General features: G+C 40.9%; 1 protein-coding gene across 3 annotated transcripts; it reads left to right on the top strand.

Moving 5' to 3' along the window:
• The first annotated feature begins 7748 nt into the window (after positions 1–7748).
• On the top strand, positions 7749–22436 carry ZFP62 (ZFP62 zinc finger protein). 3 transcript variants are annotated; one of them, XM_052643260.1, is made up of 2 exons: positions 7749–7799; positions 19641–22436. In XM_052643260.1, coding segments are annotated over exons 1-2 (2718 nt in total). In that variant the 5' UTR covers positions 7749–7798; the 3' UTR covers positions 22358–22436. The 3 variants fall into 3 exon arrangements, with proteins under 3 accessions (XP_052499220.1, XP_052499221.1, XP_052499222.1); XM_052643261.1 differs by lacking the exon at positions 7749–7799 and adding an exon at positions 8362–8468; XM_052643262.1 differs by lacking the exon at positions 7749–7799 and adding an exon at positions 17849–17873.
• The last annotated feature ends 1260 nt before the right edge of the window (positions 22437–23696 follow it).

Here is a 23696-nt window from a genome sequence, read left to right as displayed (position 1 = left end):
TGTGGAAACAGATGTGTTCTGATGAAGGCAGAGAAAGAGTGATGTGCCTGCAAGCCAAGGAACACCAACTATTTACCAGAAAACCATGAGAAGCTAGGTGAGACACATGGAAGAGATTCTTTCACAGCTCATAGAAGGAATCAACCTTTTTGCTGACATTGGTCTTGGACTTCTAGCCTCCAGAATTGTTGAGACAATAGATTTCTGTTGTTCAAGGCTCTCAGTTTGTGGTACTTTGTTATGGTAGCCCTAGCAAACTAGTACATGTGGAGGTACAAAAATTTATTTAATCGCTTTCCTATTTTGGACTTTTAAGGCCTTTCTTCAATCTCTTACTTTTAAAAATGCTGCAGTGAATGCCTTTTGCACACACTATTCACTACTCTAGCATGGTGAATTTCTAGACCGAAATTGCCAAGGCAAAGGATGTATAATACTGTATGATATCACTTATATGTGGAATCTAAAAAGTAAAACAAACTAGTGAATATAACAAAAAGAAACAGACTTACACAAACTGAGAACAAACCAGTGGTTACCACTGAGAGAAGAAAAGGGGAAGGGCAAAATATGGGTGGAGGATTGGAGGTACAAACTATTATATATATATATATATATTTTTTAAGCTACATAACATATTGTATAGCACAATGAACATAGTCAATATTTTATAATAACTGTAAATAGAATATGCAAGCATGCATGCTAAGTCGCTTCAGTTGTGTCTGACTCTTCACGACCCTATGGACCATAGCCCACCAGACTGTTCTGTCTATGGGATTCTTCCAGGCAAGAATACTATAGTGGGTTTCTATGTCCTCCTCGAGGGAATCTTCCTCAGTCAGGGTCAAACCCTTGACTCTCGCAGCTCCTGCATTGGCAGGCAGATTCTTTACCACTGGCACCACCTGGGAAGTGAATTGTGAATCACTATATTGTACACCTGTGACATACAGTGTTGTACATGAGCTATAGTTTAATTAAAAGAATAAAAAGATGTATGTGTGGGGATCCATTACTGCCAAGTGTCTTCCCTGGACTTGGGAGAGTCTGCATCCCCTCCAACATGCAGGAGAAGGGCTGCTTCCCCCATTTCCATCACCATAGTGTGTTATCAAAATTTTGAATCTTTGGGACTTTCCTGATGTTCCAGTGATTAGGGGACATGATTTCGATCCCTGATTCAGGAAGATTCCACATGCCTCAGAGTAACCAAGTCCATGTGCCCCCAACTACTGAGCCTGTGCTCTAGAGCCCATGATCTAAAGCCCATGATCTAGAGCCCATGTTCTGCAACGAGAGAAGCTGCTGCAGTGAGAAGCCCATGCATCACAAGTACACAGTGGCCCCACCTGCTCCCACTAGAGAAAGCCCAGGCATAGCAATGAAGACTCAGCACAGCCAAAGAATAATAATAAAGAAAAAACTCTTATAACATCGAAATGCAGAATTAAAAAAAATATTTTTGTGTAAAATTGTCGATCTTTGCCATTCTGATAAGAGAAAAATAGTATCTCTATGCAGTTTAGTTTCGTGTTTATTATTATGAATCACTTGTCCATACTTTCCTGTGAATCCATTTCTCTATCAGATTGTTGATCTTTCTTGCCAGTTTTGGAGGAGTTTTTTGCATACCAGGGAAATTTACCCTTTGTGATATAAGATGCAAATACTTTTCCCAGTTAGCTGTTCGATTTTTCACTGTTCTTATGGTGGTTTTAAAATAAAGTGTTTTTGTGTATTTGAATTGATCACTTCACTTTAATGGTTTCTGGGGTTTGTATTAAAGAACAGAGAATTGGTCATGCTGGAATTGCCCCATTCCAGTATGATCTAAGAAATGTCCTGTGGTTCTTTCTTATGGAGATGATAGCAGCAGTGGTGGTGAAGGTTAGTGTGGGCATGTTTTATATTTAAGTCTTCGATGCATCTGGAGTTTATCTTGATATAAAGCAGTGGTTTGAATCCAAACTTATGTTTTTCTAATACTTGACAGTTGTCCCCACACCGCGTTTTCCCCACTGATTTGAAATGAAACCTTTGTCAGATACGAAATACCCATGACTCTTTATGTCTACTTTTAGACTTTATGTCTCATAATTACACCAGTTTAATTATTAATATATTATAATAGTGTTCTCTCATCACTTTTTTTCAGGCATTTCCTAGTTAGAAACAAGCAAGAGCTTGTTCATTTTTTCACATGGACTTTAGAATCAATTGTGTGTTGCTGAAGAAAATTTTGTTGCTATTTTTAATTGGGATTATTAGTTACAGATAAATTTAAATAACATACATTTAGAAATAACATTGTTCTGATGCTGAATCCACACCAGTGAACTGTGCTTTGGAGAATCTTTCCATAAAGTGAGTTAATCTTTTGTGACCCCTGAAGCAATGTAACTATTCTTCTCATAGGGTCTTGCATGTATCTTGTTAATTTCTGGGTATTTGTCCTTTTGAGTATTTGTTTCTACTGTAAGTATATAATCTTTCCTTCTGCTATTCTAATTCTAGTTTGTATATAAGAAAACTATTGGTTTCTGTATGTTAATTTGGAATCACACCCCTCACAGAATTCTTTTACTATTTATTCTAGTTCAGGTTTTTTTTTTAAGCTGAATCTCTAGGGATTTCAAAAGTGAAATATTTTTATCTACAAATAGAATAATTATACCTCTGCTTTCCAGCATTTATATTTTGCTTTTCTTTATCCAGCTGCAGTGGGAAATGATGGTAGGAGGGCTGACATGCTTCTCTGGTTCTCTTCTCTGATTGCTTCCTATGTTTCTTGACTGTTCTTGCCAACTATTTCAAGAAAAAGATACAAAATAGCACACTACTATGTATTATAACACTGACTTGTTTTTTTTTTTTTTTTAAGGAGGCTTAGTAAGAACTTAAATTATTAACAACAGAAAAGTTGAGGAGATTATAGTTCAAGGGGCTTCCCTGGTGGCTCAGATGGTAAAGAATGTGCCTGCAATGCAGGAGATCCAGGTTCAATCCCTGGGTTGGGAAGATCCCCTGGGAGAAGGAAATGGCTACCCACTCCAGTATTCTTGTCTGGAGAATCCCATGGACAGAAGATCCTGGAGGGCTACAGTCCATGGAGTCACAAAGAGTCTGACACAACTGAGGAACTAACACTTTCAGAGTATCACAAAAAACAACATGGAAATGATAATGTATAAAATCATTTGTGGGCTTCCCTGGTGGCTTGGCTGGTAAACAATTTGCCTGCAATCCAGGAGACCTGGGTTTGATCCCTGGGTTGGGACGATACCCTGGAGAAGGGAACAGCTATCCACTCCAGTACTCTGACCTGGAGAATTCCATGGGCTGTATAGTCCATTGGTTGCAAAGAGTCAGGCATGACTGAGCGACTTTCACTTTCAAAATTATCTGTAAAAAGCACTATCTAAAACTTGTAGATAGAATATTTATAACTATCTGAAAAATATCTGAAAAGTGGCAATAGAAAGAAAAAGAACTTTGCTAATATGCGATTAACAGTGATTGTCACTAGGTAACAAGATTAAAAGTGATTGCTTTTCCTAATTTTTCTATTTTCCAATTTCACATAATGAGCTAACATTATGTCATAGTGGGAGAAGGAGTTTTATTTTAAATTTTTGTAACCAAATTTAATGATTAAAAGTGTAATTGGAAGCCAGCCCCTTTGGGCATCAGTTCAGTTCAGTTCAGTCGCTCAGTCGTGTCCGACTCTTTGTGACCCCATGAATCGCAGCACGCCAGGCCTCCCTGTCCATCACCATCTCCCAGAGTTCACTCAGACTCACGTCCATCGAGTCCGTGATGCCATCCAGCCATCTCATCCTCTGTCGTCCCCTTCTCCTCCTGCCCCCAATCCCTCCCAGCATCAGAGTCTTTTCCAATGAGTCAACTCTTTGCATAAAGTGGCCAAAGTACTGGAGCTTCAGCTTTAGCATCATTCCTTCCAAAGAAATCCCAGGGTTGATCTCCTTCAGAATGGACTGGTTGGATCTCCTTGCAGTCCAAGGGACTCTCAAGAGTCTTCTCCAACACCACAGTTCAAAAGCATCAATTCTTCGGCACTCAGCCTTTTGCACAGTCCAACTCTCACATCCATACATGACCACAGGAAAAACCATAGCCTTGACTAGACGGACCTTAGTCGGCAAAGTAATGTCTCTGCTTTTGGATATACTATCTAGGTTGGTCATAACTTTTCTTCCAAGGAGTAAGCATCTTTTAATTTCATGGCTGCAGTCACCATCTGCAGTGATTTTGGAGCCCCCCAAAAATAAAGTCTGACACTGTTTCTACTGTTTCCCCATCTATTTCCAATGAAGTGAAGGGACCGGATGCCATGATCTTCGTTTTCTGAATGTTGAGCTTTAAGCCAACTTTTTCACTCTCTTCTTTCACTTTCATCAAGAGGCTTTTTAGTTCCTTTTCACTTTCTGCCATAAGGGTGGTGTCATCTGCATATCTGAGGTTATTGATATTTCTTCTGGCAATCTTGATTCCAGCTTGTATTTCTTCCAGTCCAGCATTTCTCATGATATACTCTGCATAGAAGTTAAATAAGCAGGGGGACAATATACAGCCTTGACGTACTCCTTTTCCTATTTGGAACCAATCTGTTGTTCCATGTCCAGTTCTAACTGTTGCTTCCTGACCTACATACAGATTTCTCAAGAGGCAGGTTAGGTGGTCTGGTATTCCCATCTCTTTCAGAATTTTCCACAGTTTATTGTGATCCACACAGTCAAAGGCTTTGGCATAGTCAATAAAGCAGAAATAGATGTTTTTCTGGAACTCTCTTGCTTTTTCCATGATCCAGCGGATGTTGGCAATTTGATCTCTGGTTCCTCTGCCTTTTCTAAAACCAGCTTGAACATCAGGGAGTTCACGGTTCACGTAAAACTACTCCAAAGGGCAGATGAACCCTAAAAGGTGAATTCTGGGCAACATCAGCGCTACATCTTTTGTCTTTCTAATGTGAGCAATAGGGAGCAGCTGTAAATACAGATGAAGCTCTGCTTGCTCTCCTGCTGCTCACCTCCTACTGTGAGGCCCAGTTCCTAACAGGCCATGGACGGGTAATGGTCCATGAGCCCAGGGGTTGGGGACCCCTGTTCTTGGCTGCTTTGTGGGGAAGCTCAAAAATCCCAATTTTCAACATGTGTGTGTGCTTTTGCCTAAAACCACAAGACCTGAGAAAGTCCTGGGACTCTGTTCCTCCCTAGGGTTTAAAGCTGCCTGGTCTCCTCTAAGAGAAAGCACATCTCATACTAGCATGGTGCCAAATGGATCAAAAACAAATTGCTTCAAGGAAACCCCTTCTATTCCTTCTATTTACTTGCATCTATAAAAAATGTAAAGAGGTATAGAAATTATGCCAAACATTTTCTCACTCTGTTAGAACAGGCAGAAATCTAGAAATGAGCAAAGAAAGGAGAGACATAGGCCAAATGGTAGGAAGCCACACATCCTGTAAACAATGAGGGTCCTTGGACAAACAAAGAAAAGCAAGAACCTCCAGACTGATAGGAAACCACACATTCTGGGGTGATAAGTGTAAGCAGATAAAGCTGGGAATCTCTGGGGTACAAATGTAACCTGTTTCTCATTATGCCTTCATTACAATAAAATTAGCCTTACAGGTAAGAAGTTCCCGTCATGCACCTATGCCATGACACTTCTGATCAAGGCTTCTGCATGCATGCATATGAAATTGCTTCAGTCATGTCCAACTCTTTGGGACCCTGTGGACTGTGGCCCACCAGACTCCTCTGTCCATGGGATTCTCCAGGCAAGAATACTGGAGTGAGTTCTGCTCAAGGCTAAATAAGGACAAAAATCCCTCCTTTCCCTCTGGAAGATGGAGCTGTGATGAAAATCAGGAAATATGACCCCAAACTCCTTCCTCCCCAGTGAATATTCTGTCCATTCATTTTGCCACCCCATATCACAAGCTTAGTAAAGAAACTCGGCAGATACTCACCTACGTCTGCCTGCTCTTCCTTTGAGCATGTACTGTGGCTTTGGCTCAGATATAAGTATCTGCCTGCAATGCAGGAGACTGGGGGTTGATCCTTGGGTTGGGAAGATCCCCTGGATGAAGGGAATGGCTATCCATTCTCCAGTATTCTTGCCTGGAGAATTTCGTGGACAGAGGAACCTGGTGGACTACAGTCCATGGGGTTGCAAAAGCCTGGCACTCTATGGCTTAAATCCCTGCTTTGCTTTCTTGACTTCCTTATCTCATCTCTGAACTTTTTCTTCCAAAGGCAAGAAACCACTCTCCCATAACAACTCTAGATAAGTAAAATCCATCCAATTAATTTTCATGTATCATTGAATTGTTTAAAAATCCATCTTAGTGTTTCCCTGGTGGCTCAGTGGTAAAGAATTTGCCTGCCAGCATAGGAGATATGGTTCAATCCCTGGTCTGGGAAGATCCCACATGCCAGGGAGCAACTAAGTCCATGTGCCACAACTATTGAGTCTGTGCTCTGGAGCCTGGACCCACGCACCACCAGCTACTAAAGCCCGCTCTCCTTAGAGCCCATTCTCCACAAGAGAAGACACCAAAATGAGACAACCCAGGACTGCAACTAGAGATTAGCCCTGGCTCCCTGCAACTAAAGAAATGCCCAGGCAGAAAAGAAAAAGGAGCACAGACAAAAAAAGCATTTCACTTTTTGTCCAAGAACTGATAGTAGTATTTTGCAATATGTATGCTTTTATTAATAATCCAGAAAATACTTAGCATGAGAAAAAATTGTAAATTTCTAATTTTGTTACAGAAATGCACAATAGGGTGAACAATAAAACTTGCATAAAATTTTTTACAATAGGATCTCAAATTCAATGATGTACGTAGAATGAAAATATTTTAGATTAGGATAAAAACTGTGAGGGACATAAAAATACAAGTTCGAGAATAAAAACCAAAAAGATGTAAAATTTTTGATCGTTTAAAGTGGATGATAGTATCAAGTCGTCAGTTGTCTAAGAGTCCGATGATGCCTCTTAAAGAACGGAAAGTAGTTTTGTGTGTATCAGTATTCACAATGTGGCCTCAAAAATGCCTTTTGTAATTACTTAAACTTAAGATAAAAGGTATTTAGATGTTACTGCAAAAAGAAAGCATCGCTTTTCAGTCATCTCAAGCTGGGGTTTCAGGAGCCGACATCAGGGGTCACTGCCCGGCTTGAGCCACTGAAGGGTTGGGATCAGGTTTGATTCAGGGCTGCCCAGCCGGTAGCGCTTCTCTGCGGGTCTCTGTGGGTAGGAGCACTTCGGCCGCTGCGCCAGCCCCTCGAACATAGTCGGGCTCCTAAGTCCCCTTGTGCTCCTCCGCCCTCCCTCGTCCCTCCCCGCGGTACGTTAAGTACCCCCTGTGTACTTGAACCGACTTAACTTCAAGTACATAGGTTCTTAGGTGTTTTTTCTACCGAGTCACACGTTTGCTTTATTGTCCGCCCTACGCCGCAAGTTGAAGTCCTAGAAAACTGTAATCTTCGTGGGTTCGTCCCCAACGCGCGCCACGATGAGCACTTCACATTAATTTATAAATTAAATATATATGTTATAACTGTAAAGGAACAAGTCCTCTCTAGCCGCGGATGCCGTCGCAGAGTACCACTGGTCACGTGCCCGAAAAAATAGGTATCATCGAGTCAGTCCTCCAGCCTCGTAGAGAGGACTCGGAAGTGCCCCAGAGCGGACCTGGGTTTTTCCGGCCGGGCCGTCCGCGCTTTTGTCCCGCCGGCGGCCGGGCTCCCGCGGCGCCGCCACAACCAGTACGTGAGTCCGAGGCCGCCCGCGCTCCCGCCCTCGGCCCTAGCCTGCCACGCCCTTGCCTTCTTGGCCGGGTCTCGGCTATTCCTCGGATCTTGGGAGGGGTCGGGGAGGAAGCGCGCCCTCTCGCTACATACACCTTAGGAAGCGCATGGGGGACGTAGAGGGGAGGGAAGACCTCGGGTCGGCCTAGAGGTGTAGGGCCCACCCCTGGAACATTTCGGGTTCCTTGTGGGCCCCAACTTCGGCTGTCCGAGCGGGCCAGGGTTGGGGTGGGGCTGCCAGGTGTGTGGAGGACTGGGGGCCCCATACCCGTGTTTCTCAGCTCTACGCTGCTGTCTCGGGCGAAAGGGGAACCCAGAAAATCAGTGCTTTAAAGAAAGCCCCCAGTTCTGCGCCCGTGGCAGTTAAGTTTGTCCCTGGGATTTGAGAGTGAATACGAGCTTTGGAAGGATCCCGAGGGGTCATGTTATTTGACCTCCCCGCCCCACACCATTTTTGTTTTGTTTGGTGGGGCCGTGATGTTGAGAGACTGCTGCCGCAGGTGTTGATCGAATCGCTGGGAGGCGCTGCCCGGCCTTCGCCCTAGGAGAGTTCACCTTCTGTACAGACGAGAGATCCGGGAAGAGGCTGTCTGTCGCTGCCTCTCACAAAGAGAAGGAATTGACTAGGTAGGGAGAAATAGGTCGAGGAGGCTTCTAGGGAATCCAGGCGTGGGGGTGTGAAAGAGGAATGGAAGGCCGGGGCTGGGTATGCTGCTCTAAAACGTTTGGATTAGGAGGCCACAGGAGTGTTTCCTTTTTGAAAGCAGGAGGATATTTCCTTAAATAAGTTTTTGACTATGTAATGTATTCATATGGTTCAGGTATCAAAAGTGTGAAAAGATATAAATGAAAAGATCTCCCTCTGTTCAGCCATCTTTCTAGGCCCAATCCCTTTAGAAAACCAACCACATTTGATAGATAATTTGAGTGTATCCAGTTTCTTTATGCAAACATATTGGTAAATTTGAATGTACTCAGTTCCTCCTTTTTTTTATACAGGTAGTAAGGTACTGTTCAAAATTCTGCACCTTGCTTCTTTTACTTAATCTGTGTTACAGGTCATCAGAACACAAAGATTTTTTTCTTTCTTTCTTTCTTCCTCTTTTTAAATACGGCACTGCGGTATTGCAGTGGCATGGCCACTGTTTGGATGTTTTTGTTGTTGTTCAGTCACTCACTCTTGTCTGACTCTTTGTGACCACATGGACTGCAGCACGCCAGGCTTCCCCGTCCTTCACCATCTCTGGAGCATGCTCAAACTTATGTCCATTGAATCGGTGATGCCATCCAACCATCTCATCCTCTGTCATCCTCTTCTCCTGCCTTCAATCTTCCCCAGCATCAGGGTCTTTTTTAATGAGTTGCCTCTTTCCATCAGGTGGCCAAAGTATTGGAGCTTCAGCATCAGTCCTTCCAATGAATATTCAGGACTGATTTCCTTTAGGATTGACTGGTTTGATCTCCTTGCAGTGCAAGGGATTCTCAAGAGTCTTCTTCAACACCACAGTTCAAAAGTAGCAGTTCTTCTGCATTCAGCCTTCGTGATCCAACTCTCACATCCATACATGACTATTGGAAAAACCATAGCTTTGACTAGACGAACCTTCATCGGCAAAGTAATGTCTCTGCTTTTTAATATGCTGTCTAGGTTTCTCATAGTTTTTCTTCCAAGGAGCAATCATCTTTTAATTTCATGGCTGCAGTCACCATCTGAAGGGTGGTGTCATCTGCATATCTGAGATTATTGGTATGTCTCCCAGCAATCTTGAGTCCAGCTTCTGGTTTATCTAGTCCAGTATTTCACATGATCTACTCTGCATATAAGTTAGATAAACAGGGTGACAATATACAGCCTTGATGTATTCTTTTCCCATTTTTGAACCAGTCCTTTGTTCCATGTCTGGTTCTAACTTGCTTCTTGACCTGCATACAGATTTCTCAGGAGGCAGGTCAGGTGGTCTGCTTTTCCCATCTCTTGAAGAATTTTCCACAGTTTGTTGTGATCCACATAGTCAAAGGCTTTAGCATAGTCAAAGGCACATAGCATAGTGAAGCAGAAGTAGATGTTTTTCTGGAATTCCCTTTTTCTATGATCTAACAGATGTTGGCAATTTGATCTCTGGTTCCTCTGCCTTTTCTAAATCAAGCTTGAACATCTGGAAGTTCTCGGTTCATGCACTGTTGAAGTCTAACTTGGAGAATTTTGAGCGTTACTTTGCTAGCATGTGAAATGAGTGCAGTTGTGTGGTAGTTTGAACATTCTTTATCATTGCCTTTCTTTGGGATTGGAATGAAAACTGACCTTTTCCAGTCCTGTGGCCTTGGATGTTTTGGATGTACCATCATTTTTTAAGATCTAGTTAGGCCATTTGGGTTGTTTCCAGTTTCTTTGTTAACTTCAAACTACAGAACACCCAGTGACTTTGTCCCAGGGCATATCTGAGCAAGAATTTTTAAAGAAGGGATTGACATGTCATACAGTGTTTGAAGAACAAATTAAACCAAGTAGCTTTTCTCTCCTGATACTTGTGTTTATGATACTTAGCCTTACAGTAGTGCAAACAACTGTCTATTAATGACACTCTTCAAGCCAGTCTTGCCCTTTTAGCTTCAGAAAATCTCTCAGTCCCCCTTTCAAAATCTCCTTTGCTTACCTTATTCCTTAGGATGACTAGGATTCTCTTCCCCATTACTAGGTATGAGAATGTTCTATTTCATTTTTTACTTTAAGGAAAAAATCACCCTTAATCATAAAGATTAAGCAGTAGAACCAACTTATGTTAACCATTGACAATTCCAATACTTATAAACTAAATGCAGTAACTAAAGCAGAAACCATACTTTCTTCCCATCTGCATAACCCTTTTCTCACACACTCCTTAGTCTCATCTTTCATTTGTCCTATCCTTTCACTTCTGAGTCTGTAAGCATTTTGTGCTCATATTCGCTCTTATTTTCTCGGTTTCTTTCTTTCGTTGGTCGCTTTCAAGTCCAGTATAATATCCAACAACTTAAGACACAGAATCCAGATGGTAGATGGATTTGTGGAATATGGTTGGTACTCTGAAAATCCTCAGTAGCTGCAGATGTGTTGTACCTGTTGTTTGTTGAAGTCTGTTGTTAAGGCAGGAATTTTCAGCCAGAGTAAGCCACAATTCCTCTCTTCTGAGTTGTCTAGTCTCTTAAGAAGTGGCTCCTGACTTTCTTGGGCAGGGATAGCAAAACTTAAGGACAGATTCTTACTCTCTGCATGAGCTTTTCCAGGCATTGGTGGTAGAACATGAATAATGTGAAGCACAGAAGTGCCCAGATGTTGTGGGTCCTATGTAATTTAGAAGGAGTGAATGTCTTACTATTGCTTAAACTTTTAACTGATATAACTAGGCTATATGGATAGAACTAGTTTTCTCTCTGTTGAGAACTGATTAGAGAGGAGTTCCCCTATAGCGTTGAGAACTTTTAAGAAATTAAACCCATCTGGCTCTCTTTCTGTGTAGGAATTGTGATTTTGAAGTGATTCCTTTCTTGTGTCATAGGGGACACATGAGCTAGCAACCACATCAGTATTGATTGCATTATAATAATCTTCCAGACTCTAGTACTCAATTCTCTCTCCTCAATCCATTCTCCCATTGCAACTAGAATGAGTAATCTTTCTTTTAATTTTATATTATGAAAAAAATGTAAACATAATAGGAAAGTAGAATAGTATAATGAACTTGGTACATCCATCATTCAGATTCAACAATTATTAGGATTCTGCCATATTTGTTTCCTTTTCCCCATTTTATATTTCTTTGTTGTATTTTAAAGGAAATTCCAGACATTATGCCATTTCACCTAGCATAGTCTTAAAAAAAAAGACACTTCAAATGTAGCCAAAATGCCATTATCTCACACCATCCTAAATTAATTCTGATTCCTTGATTTTGTCTAGCAGGAATTGGCAGACTTCTGGATCTCTGATCTGTTTCTACATGGCCTGCAAGCAGAGAATGGTTTTTACATTTTAAAAGAAATGCTTAAAAGCAAGCCAAAAAGAAAAACAACTGATAGAATTGTATGTGCCCCACAAAGCCTAAAATGTTTCCTATCTAGCCCCTTTAACCTCCTGATTTGATAGAATAAGTGATCTTCCAAAATGTATATCTGAGTTTTCCACTCCACCTAAAACTCCTCTGAATCAAGCCTGGACTCCTTAGTATGATGGGCAGACCCTGCTGCAGCCCTTATTTTTGCCCTCCTATCCAGTTGTGCCTGCCATCATCTGTTCCATATGTCCAGGGCATGGTGAACACCAACCCTTTGCATCTGCTCTTCTGTCCGCTGGAACTAGACCTTTCTTCCTGAAGCTTTTCTTAGTTCTTTGAAGCAGAGTATGTCCCTTCCCCTTCTTCCCTCATCCATGCTTTATGTCTGCCATTATTATCATATGTTGGCTATATTCCTGCTAGACTCTTCTACTAGTTTGCAAGTCTCCTAGTACTATCATTATGTTTTTTAGCTTTTCTGCTTGTGTTTTTGACTGACCTTTTCTTAGTCATCAATTTTGTTTAGTCAATTCATAATATGAATTCCATTGCCGACCATCTGCTTTCAGTGAAGATGCACATGTATATTGCCCTGCTTTGATTTCAGTCATTAAGAGGATTGGGTGGACTACATCAGATGATAGGAAAATCTGCTTCTTCCCAAACAGAGGTGGTTAAGCAGGGCTAGAACGGGGAGACTCCTGGAGTCTGTCTAGGCCAGAGGTGTAAACAGTGAAGTACTTACGATTTCATGCAGACCAGGCCAGGCCACAGCCAATCAAACAAGGAATCCCAGAGGACATGAAGGGAATTGAGAATTAGTCTATTAGAGGGGAAAGGGTCCAACCGTCTGGGCCAAGGGTTCTAAGTGTGGTGTCAGCAAGGGGTGAATTAGTATGGCCCCAGCAAGTTGCTCCAGCTGGTGAGATGCAGAAAGCTTCAGGCACCACACTGCTGCTGCTGCTAAGTCACTTCAGTCGTGTCTGACTCTGTACGACCCCATAGATGGCAGCCCACCAGGCTCCCCCGTTCCTGGGATTCTCCAGGCAAGAATACTGGAGTGGGTTGCCATTTCCTCCAATGCATGGAAGTGAAAAGTGAAAGTGAAGTCGCTCAGTCGTGTCCAACTCTTAGTGACCCCATGGCCTGCAGCCCACCAGGCTCCTCCGTCCATGGGATTTTCCAGGCAAGAGTACTGGAGTGGGGTGCCATTGCCTTCTCTGCAAGCACCACACTAGATAGCCTTTAAACACTTATTGGGGAGGGCTCACAATTCTTGATAGTGTTGGAAGAAAAATTGCACAGGGTTAAGAATGAACGTAGGGAGACTATGGCAGAAGTTTGGAAGGGAATTTAGGAGGGCTTAAACTAAATTCTTAGCAGTGGGAATGGGGTTGGGGATGAGAACTTGAGAACTGTATAGGTGGTCTTAAATGGTCTCTTGGATGTGGAGTGGTGAGGGAAAGGGGAGAGCCCACTTCTGATTTATTCAGAAGAAAAGATGGGTGGATATGAGACTCTGTAATTGAAGAGGGGGTCTGGGCCAGAGATAAGGCTCTGCAAGACAGCTTATAGGAGCCACACATATAGATGGGACTGCCTCGGAAGATTATGTAGAGTCAGAAGAGGAGAGGTTTCAGATGCAACAGGGGGCCAGAACATCCAAGGGTCAGCAAACTCAGGAGTCAGCACCTGGCCCTGAAGAAGCTAATGCAGCATGGCCTGAGTGGAATAAATCAGATTGAATAGATGCGGCATGTGGGGAGATGGGACTTGAAGACCACTTTTTCAATATGCAACTGTGGACAGGAGGCAGGATGGCAAAAGCAGTATCTGAAGGGGAAGGAATAGTTGAGACAATTTTAAATTTACACTTCAACATTTTTTTCGTTGGGAAGATCCCCTGGAGAAGGAAATGGCAACCCAATCCAGTATCCTTGCCTGGAAAAATTCCATAGACAGAGGAGCCTGGCAGGCTATCGTCCATGGAGTCACAAAGAGTCGGACACTAGTGAGTGCACACACACACACACAAACTTTTTATTGGGAATAATTTCCAATATACAGAAAATTTTCAATAATAATGCAGCAGAAACAACATTTTAAATCAGCTGTATTCCAATAGAAATTTTTAAAAGATAAAGAATGAAAAATCCTAACAATTATCACATTTTTAATATATTTAAAACATTAAAAAATAGTGAAAAAAATACCCTTTATTCATTCACCTTTGGTTAACTTTTTACTTCATTTTACCTTCCTTCTCTTACTGTTTCATGCATATCTATTTTTCTAAACCATTTGAGGGTAACATACACATCATGGCCCTTTATCCATAACACTTCAGTGTGTATTTATAGGGATATTCTCTTGCATAATTACAGTGCAGTTGTCAGCTTCAGTAAACTTAAAAGTTGTTAATGACTTTTGCCTGACTTAACATGCATATTCCAGTTCCATCCGTTGACACAGTTATTTTTTATAACAGTCTTTACCTGCAGTATAGATCCAGTTGATAGCATGTATTGAATTTAGTGGTCAAATCTCTTCAGCCTGCTCTAATATGAAGCATTTCTGTAGCTTTTGTATTTTATGACAGTGATACTTTTGAAGAATATAAATACCTTTTAGTAGAATGTTCTTTTTTTGGATCTATCTGATCTACCTGATATTTATTTTTCAGTTCAGGTAATGCATTCTGTAGGTGATGTGTCCTTCTCAGGGTGTCACTTCTAGAATCACATGATGTTTATCTGCCCCCATTGGTGATACTAATTTAAGATGACCAGCCAAGCCATGGTTTAATCTCTTCACTATGTGATTACTATTTTTTCCCTTGCAGTCTGTGAAGGAGTATTTTAAGACCTTGCATATATACTGCTTCTCATGAGAATTCCCCTAGACTTAGAATCGTTTGGTAATTCTCCCCTGATCCAATCTTTACTCTGATAATTGCAGAATGCTTATTTTTTTTTCTTCCAACTCTGTTCCCTCCACATTTACCAACCAGCCCTGGCATTCTCCTGTAAACAGGAGGCTTCCCTTTCTCCCGTTTGTACCTGTATGAACTCATGTAATCCTATTTTCAGTGGTTTATAAATCTTGACATAATTGCTATGGAGCATAAATTCAGTGTTGAAGCTGGCTCTTGTGGTCTTGTCATATGCTCACATCATCTTTTTGTCGTTGTTGAGCATTTTTTTATTTGCTGTCATAACGATGTCTCAGCTCATCTTATACCTATCCTGGCCCCAGCCTGGAATCCTCCAGGTTCATTTTAGTAGATAATGGTAGTAGAGTCCAAGAACAAGGTCCTGGATTGTGCTCATTAACTCAGATATTTTTGATTCTTAGCTTTTCAGCAGACAAAGCTAGCAAGTATATGTACATTTACACATATATACATACAAATATTGGAGAAAGAAATGGCAACCCACTCCAGTATCCTTGCCTGGAAAATCCCATGGGCAGAAGAACCTGGTGGGCTACAGTCCATGGGGTCTCAAGAGTCAGACATGACTTATTGACTACACCACCACCGCCACATACAAATATACATACATGTGAATGTACATTTATATAATGTGCACATTTGTATATAATTTAGAAACCATAAGTTCACAGTAATACCTCTGATTTGTCCCCACAGGGTCTTTCTTGTCTTCCCCTATTCCATATTATTATGTTCCTTCTTCCTCTAGGAGAGCTCTGGCTCCCAACTAAATCAACACATTTACTCAGTCTAGTAATAGATCTAAAATTGTTTCTGAATTGCTTTGCCCATAACACTACAGGAAACAAACCTTCCCAAACTAGTTAAGTTGTTTGCAGCTGTTCCCCGCTGCTCACTCCAGCCTTCTCCAAACTGAGAGTATATATTACAAAGTTATATATTATGTACCGAAGTGACATGAGTTAGTTCTTCCTTTTTTTTGTTTTGGTCTTACATTTCCCAAATTCATGTAAAACACAAATGAGTTCATTGGTTCCCATTCACTTTATAGTTTAGTGGCTTTCCCCCTTTCCCAGTCTTATTGATGTAATTTTATTTTTTGAATCTGCAAAACATTATCATGCTTCCATGAGTAAAAGCTATACAGAAAGCTGTAATCAGAATGTCTGTCTCCCCTCTCTCTTCTGTTCTATTCCCCCACTCTATACCTTATAGGAAACAGCCTTCACTGTTTTGTGGATTTTCTCATTACTAAAAAGATAAATAGTTATATGCTTATTTTTTATTTTCCTTCTTACATAAGATGTAGCACATATGCTGTCTTTTGCTTTACAGCATATCCTGGAAATTGCTCCCTAACAATTTATAGCAATGTTACTCTTCTTTTTAGTACTCCATTGTGTATATGTGCCATATACACCAGTCTTCTATGCTTGGACATGTAGATGATTTTCTAGATTCTGTAATTAAAAATAATGCTACGATGAATAACTTTGTGCACATATGCTTTTGTGTTGTTGGAAGTGTATCTTCAGTGTAAATTCCTAGATGGGATTTCTGGATTGGAGTATAATGCATACATATTTGTGTAGGTATTGGCAAACTTCCTTCAACAGAGGTTATGCCCATTTGCATTCTCAGTAACGTATAAGACTGTCTCCACAGCCTCACCCAAAGAGTATATTTTTAAGCTTCTGAATATTTGCCAATCTAACATGTGAGAAAGGGGATCTCAGTATAGTTCTCATTTTCATTTCTCTTATTATGAGTGAAATTGAAAACATGTTTAAGGACCACTTTAGTATTTCTTTATATGAATTGTTTGTTCATGTTCTTTACCCATTTTCTGTAGGATTTTTAGTCTCTTTAACTTTAAAACCTTGTATATTAGAGATATTAGCCTTTATATATAATATATGTTGCAGATATTTTCTTCCACTTTGTCATTTTTTTTTTTTTGGTTTTGCTAATGGTATTTTTTGCCATGCAAGTTTACTTTTATTTCTATGTAATCAGCTTTGTTAATCTTTTATTGCATCTGGGTCATAAAAAACTTCTTCTGTACTCAGGTTGTAGAGGCATTCACCCATGTTTTCTTCTGGTGTCACTTTTTAATATTTAGAGTTCTGCTACATTTGGAGAGGGCTTCCCTGATAGCTCAGTTGGTGAAGAATCTGCCTACAATGCTGGAGACCCCAGTTTGATTCCTGGGTCAGGAAGATCGTCTGGAGAAGGGATCGGCTACCCTCTCCAGTATTCTTGGGCTTCCCTTGTGGCTTAGCTGGTAAAAAGTCCGCAATGCAGGAGATGTGGGTTTGATCCCTGGGTTGAGAAGATCCCCTGGAGAAGGGATAGGCCACCCACTCCAGTTTTCTGGCCTGGAGAATTCCATGGACTGTATAGTCCATGGGGTCGCAAAGAGTTGGACACGATTGAACAACTTTCACTTCACTTCACTTACATTTAGAGTTTATTCCTGTGAATGATGTAAAGAATGGATCTACTTCCAACACAGTTAAAGAGACCATTTTTGCTTCATTAATTTGAAATACCACCTTTATTGTATACTTGATTCTGTGTATAATTGGAACTATTCTGGATTTTTATCCTATTCTGTTTTTTTATATACCAGTACCACACTGGGCTTACCTGTTTGGCTGTTTGGTTCAGACAGCAGAGAATCCATCTGCAATGCAGCAGACCCAGGTTTGATCCCTTGGTCAGGAAGATCCCCTGGAGAAAGGAATGGCTACCCACTCCAGTATTCTTGCCTAGAGAATTCTGTGGACAGAAGAGCTTGGTGGGCTACAGTCCATGGGCTTGCAAAGAGTTGGACACAACTGAGCAATTAACACTTTCACTTTTCACCACACTATTTTAGTTATAACAGCCTTTGGAATATTTAAATAGTATGAGTAGTTCTCCTCCCTTACAGTTTTTCCTTTTCTCTTTTTCTACCCTGACAAATTTTGTGTTTCCCTGGCAATTTCAGGAGATTTGATTTTGTGTTGCAGAAAGTTGAACATCTTTCTCTTCTCAGAGCTGAGGGTGAGTAGAGGTGGAAGGGCCCAGATCAAAGGGAATGGGTGGAGCAGGGTCCCCATGTGATGGGAGCAGGATTCAGAGCACAGATAAAAGGTGTGTTGCTATTGATTGTCTGGATTTCCAGTGACCACTCAGTAGCCTTCACATTTTAAATGGCATGACTGTTCTGCCCAAGGTTGTAAAGAAAGGAAGCATGGAACTAGGGTTGTGCCACCATTCTTCAGTGACTTCTAATGATCTCCTACCTGATATTACTTAATAGTCATTTTGTGAAGCTTTCTCAGATGAACTACCTTTTCATCTTCATTTTTTAAAATGTCTACCAAGTGATTCTTTATTTTAGCTTCCTGGTGATATTCTGAGTTCCTAGTTCCTCCTGTTCTGTAAATGTTAATTCAGAGTACATTATTCACTCCTGTAAGCGTAAATTGGATCATGAGTGCAGGTGTTTCTATGTGTCCACTCCAGAGTATATATCTTACTTTTCTGCTTTCTTATCACATGTTCACATAGAGTTTCTAAGTAGAATTACAGAGTATTCACCAAGGTGGGGTCTGATACCCAGGTAAGAGGGAGGTCTGAATTTTAACTAAGTCTAATTACAGATGTCTAATTGTCTAAGGCTGGGAGACAACTAAGTTAGAACTGTTGCTTCTGTTCTCAAGAGTCAGTCTTTTAGCAGGTGCATGCTGACAGAGTGCCAGCTGTGTGTAGAGTGCCTTCAAGGGAATAAGGAGTCACTGCCTAGGCCTTAAAATCTGCTTTGAGAAGGAGTTTGCCTTTCCTGAGTCCTGTGGTTTATCCCCAGGTTCCAACCCTTATCCAATAACTTGATCTTGATTAAATAATGAATTAGTTGCTATAGCATATAGAATTAACCAAGTGACTGGCAGTGTTCTCCATACCTTATATATGTTATTTAATACATCAGTTCTATTGCCCTCATTTTACAGATGAGGAAACTGGCATAAAGAGCTTAAGTAGCTTTTTTCAGCTCATACATCTAGGTATTTATGCCTAGGCAGTATCATTTCCTTTGCTTGACAGTTTGTATTTTAGCTTCTGATCTTTGATATGCTCTGACTGCAGTTAGCCTGTTCATAAAGTGGGAATGAATGCCTCTGCCTGGCAAGCCAGAGTGTGTTCTTCCATGTAGAGTTCTTCCCTGACTAAACCACTCTCCAGGGTCAGTGTTTTCCTTGGAGAGGAAATCCAGGAGGCTATACCAACAACAGGCATCTGCAGCTTGTTTTCTTTCTCATCTCTGACATGACTGTCCTCATGATTTCATAACCAACTCCCCATTATATCCACTCATGTACTGATTTCTCCTTTAGTTTTGCCAACCCTCTGCTGATTATGACTTCTTAGCTTTTGTCTTATTAATCTTTCTGTCTCCTATTCTTCAGAGACTCTTTCGACCCTCTGTTTGATTTTCAGAGACTAGGTGGCATTTTTCAACAAATGGTCAATGTTGCCCTTGATTCTGTGCATCATTCCAATCCATTTCAACTTGCCATCATGCTAAGCTGTTATGCAGGAATAGAAAACGTCTCTGTTCTATTGGCAACCCAGGGCTCTAGCATTTTAACATTACTTCACAGGGGCAGAAATTTTGGCATGTCCATGATTGTATCCCTAGCAGTTAAAAATGATATCTATCACACCATAAGTGGTCAGTAAACATTTGTGGAGTAAATGAGTGAATTTGGATATTAATTCCTTCAGTTTTTCTAAAGTGAAGGTATCATTTTCATTTTCTTGGTTTAGTGTCACATTTGAAGACGAGGGGCACTGAGGATGAGGAATCAACTGAAAAGTATGAAAATATTCGAAATGCAGAATCTGTGTGGCCAAAAGTGGAAGGTCTTCACAAGGATCATATGCAGGAGTCTAAGGTTGGTGAAACTTGTGATTGGGATAGCAAGGTAGAAAATCAGACGGACAAGCCTGAGGGAAAAAGAATGAAGGAAGACAAAAGTGGCTTCAGGGAAAAGATTGGCAAAGCCAGGAATACAGCAAATATAAAGACAGAACAGGAAGATGAGGCATATGAGAAAAGCTTACATCTGAGCTCAAAATATGTTACACACCAGACTGTCCCTATAGAACAGAAAAATAGTGAACAAGTCAAATGTGTGGAGAGCATTAATGGGAACTCTCATCCCAGTCTACAGCAAAAAGCCAGTGCTGTTAAGAAGTCACATAAATGTGATGACTGTGGGAAATCCTTCAAATATAATTCCCGACTTGTTCAACATAAAATTATGCACACTGGTGAAAAACGCTATGAGTGCGATGACTGTGGAGGGACTTTTCGGAGCAGCTCAAGCCTTCGAGTCCACAAGAGGATCCATACTGGGGAGAAGCCGTACAAATGTGAGGAATGTGGGAAAGCCTACATGTCCTATTCCAGCCTTATAAACCACAAAAGCACCCATTCTGGGGAAAAGAACTGTAAGTGTGATGAGTGTGGAAAATCCTTCAATTATAGCTCAGTTTTGGATCAGCATAAGAGAATTCACACTGGGGAGAAGCCCTATGAGTGTGGTGAGTGTGGGAAGGCCTTCAGGAACAGCTCTGGCCTCAGAGTCCACAAAAGGATCCACACAGGTGAGAAGCCCTATGAATGTGACATCTGTGGGAAAACCTTCAGTAATAGCTCTGGACTTAGAGTCCACAAAAGGATTCATACAGGGGAGAAACCCTATGAATGTGATGAGTGTGGGAAGGCCTTCATTACCTGCAGAACACTTCTAAATCATAAAAGCATCCACTTTGGAGATAAACCTTATAAATGTGATGAGTGTGAAAAATCATTTAATTATAGCTCTCTCCTCATTCAGCATAAAGTTATCCACACTGGAGAGAAACCTTATGAATGTGATGAATGTGGGAAGGCTTTTAGGAACAGTTCAGGCCTTATTGTGCATAAAAGGATCCACACAGGAGAGAAACCTTACAAGTGTGATGTCTGTGGCAAAGCATTCAGCTATAGCTCAGGCCTGGCAGTCCATAAAAGCATTCACCCTGGGAAGAAAGCCCATGAATGTAAGGAGTGTGGAAAATCATTCAGCTATAACTCACTTCTTCTTCAACATAGAACAATTCACACTGGAGAGAGACCTTATGTATGTGATGTCTGTGGAAAAACTTTCAGAAACAATTCAGGACTCAAAGTCCACAGGCGACTCCATACTGGGGAAAAACCATATAAGTGTGATGTGTGTGGAAAAGCCTATATCTCACGCTCTAGCCTTAAAAATCACAAAGGAATCCATCTTGGGGAGAAGCCCTATAAATGTAGTTATTGTGAAAAATCCTTCAATTACAGCTCTGCCCTTGAACAACATAAAAGGATTCATACAAGGGAGAAACCCTTTGGGTGTGATGAGTGTGGAAAAGCCTTCAGAAATAATTCAGGCCTTAAAGTCCATAAACGAATCCACACTGGAGAGAGACCTTACAAATGTGAAGAATGTGGGAAGGCTTACATCTCACTTTCAAGCCTTATAAATCATAAGAGTGTACACCCTGGGGAAAAGCCCTATAAGTGTGATGAGTGTGAGAAAGCCTTTATCACATACCGAACCCTTATAAATCACAAAAAAATTCATCTTGGGGAGAAGCCCTACAAATGCGATGTGTGTGAGAAATCTTTTAACTACACCTCACTTCTTTCTCAACACAGAAGGGTCCATACTAGAGAGAAACCCTATGAATGTGACAGGTGTGAAAAGGTCTTCAGAAACAACTCGAGCCTTAAAGTGCATAAAAGAATTCATACTGGTGAGAAGCCCTATAAATGTGATGTGTGTGGAAAAGCCTACATCTCACACTCAAGCCTTATCAACCATAAAAGTACCCACCCTGGCAAGACCCCCTACACATGTGATGAATGTGGAAAAGCTTTTTTCTCAAACAGAACTCTTATAAGCCATAAAAGAGTCCATCTTGGGGAGAAACCCTTCAAATGTGTTGAATGTGGGAAGTCTTTCAGTTATAGCTCACTCCTTTCCCAACACAAGAGGATTCATACGGGGGAAAAACCCTATGTGTGTGATGGCTGTGGGAAGGCATTCAGGAACAGCTCAGGCCTCACAGTGCATAAAAGGATACACACAGGTGAGAAACCCTATGGATGTGATGAGTGTGGGAAAGCGTACATCTCACACTCGAGTCTTATCAACCATAAAAGTGTCCATAGTGGGCAGCAGCCCTATAATTGTGAATGTGGGAAATCCTTCAATTATAGATCAGTCCTTGACCAACACAAAAGGATCCATACTGGAAAGAAGCTATACCAATGTAACGAGTGTGGGAAGGCTTTCAATATCAGATCAAATCTCACCAAACATAGAAGAATCCATACTGGAGGGGAATATTTAAATGTGACAAATATGGGAAGTCATAGTGGCACATCACAGAAGAGAACTCATGAGGGAGGGAATGCTCTGGATGGGACCAGGATGAGCATGTCTCTGTAGGAGGCAGAGTTTACCAAGTATCAGGGAATGCAAATGGAAGAAAAACTTTATAAGAGTATTTGAGGTCCTTGTTCATGGCTTATAATTTACCCAGTATAAATGAAACCATGAGTAATTTCTTTTCTCTGTGATTTTCAGTCATAGCCAGCAAGGAAGGTTCCAGTGTTGAAGTAGGTGAGCCCTTATGGAATATAAAATATTTAGTTCAGGCTGGGAATAAAACCTATCAAAGTGATGGAGTATGAAAAAAGCCTTCAAAATAAGTAGACATTTCTGGACATAAGAAATACATATGAGAAAAAGACTTCATTTAGAAGTCACATAGTCACAACAGAAAGTTCATATATGGGTAAATTCTTTGAGTAGAAATGTAGGAAATTCAGGAATAGCTTTGAATTCCAGTTGTCCGTTGGTCAGTGGACAAGATCCAAGAAGGACCTCCAATAGGCTAATTCAGGGAAAGGAAACAGGCTTCAGGGAATATAAATTAATATAGTAGTAGTCATGAAGAATAACTTTGATATAACTGATTTGGGGGAGTGATGGCAACTTGTGAAAATTTGGATTTCATTGTAGGAAATGTAAAACGTATAGACTTATAAATCTTACAGAAAACAGGAGAGTCACTCATAAATAAATCAAGTTGAATGGACTGTACTGTTGTAATGTTATGATATGGGTGAAACTTTAAAAATTTTCAAATACCCTTAATGAATCATGAATGTGTGATAAGTGAAAATATCACACATTATGCTACAAATGAAGGGTTCTACCATGGACAGAAATTTAGCACATTTAATAACTAATGGAACACATCCTCAACATGCAGAAAGAATTGATTCAGGGATTCCTATGAATAGGAATTCTGAGCAGGAGGGCATTTTATTGCAGGACCTGAAAAGCTAAGTAGCTACCTGTTATTGGGGAATAGGAGAAAATTCCTGCTTCTTAACAATCCTGTTAAATGATTGTTTGTGTTATTATTGTAAAGATTTCATGCGCTACATGTGTTTATTGTCTATTGTAAAATGTTATGAGTTTCTGTTCAGGGCTCACTCTCAGCCATGAAGAGCCAGATAGTTGTGGCAAGGTAAGGTGAAACTCCAATAAAGGAATTCTTCAAAAGTAAACAGGTTGTGACATACTTTAGGTGGAAGAACACACAGAGAGCCATTTGTGTGTCTTGTCTTGGTGGGGTAAGTTATACCAGATGCAGGCCAAGGAGGGCAGCAGGGGACTCATCCCTCAGGGCTAGTAACTCAGATTTCATGAGAAATTAGGTGGTACCTCCACCAGAAGTAAAGATTGGATTGATCCTCATACTGGGGCTGGATAATAA

This window comes from Budorcas taxicolor, chromosome 7, assembly GCF_023091745.1.
Source record: "Budorcas taxicolor isolate Tak-1 chromosome 7, Takin1.1, whole genome shotgun sequence".
Classification (NCBI taxonomy): domain Eukaryota; kingdom Metazoa; phylum Chordata; class Mammalia; order Artiodactyla; family Bovidae; genus Budorcas; species Budorcas taxicolor.
The sequence above is the reverse complement of the archived record's forward strand: the minus strand, read 5'-3'. Positions and strand labels throughout refer to the sequence as shown.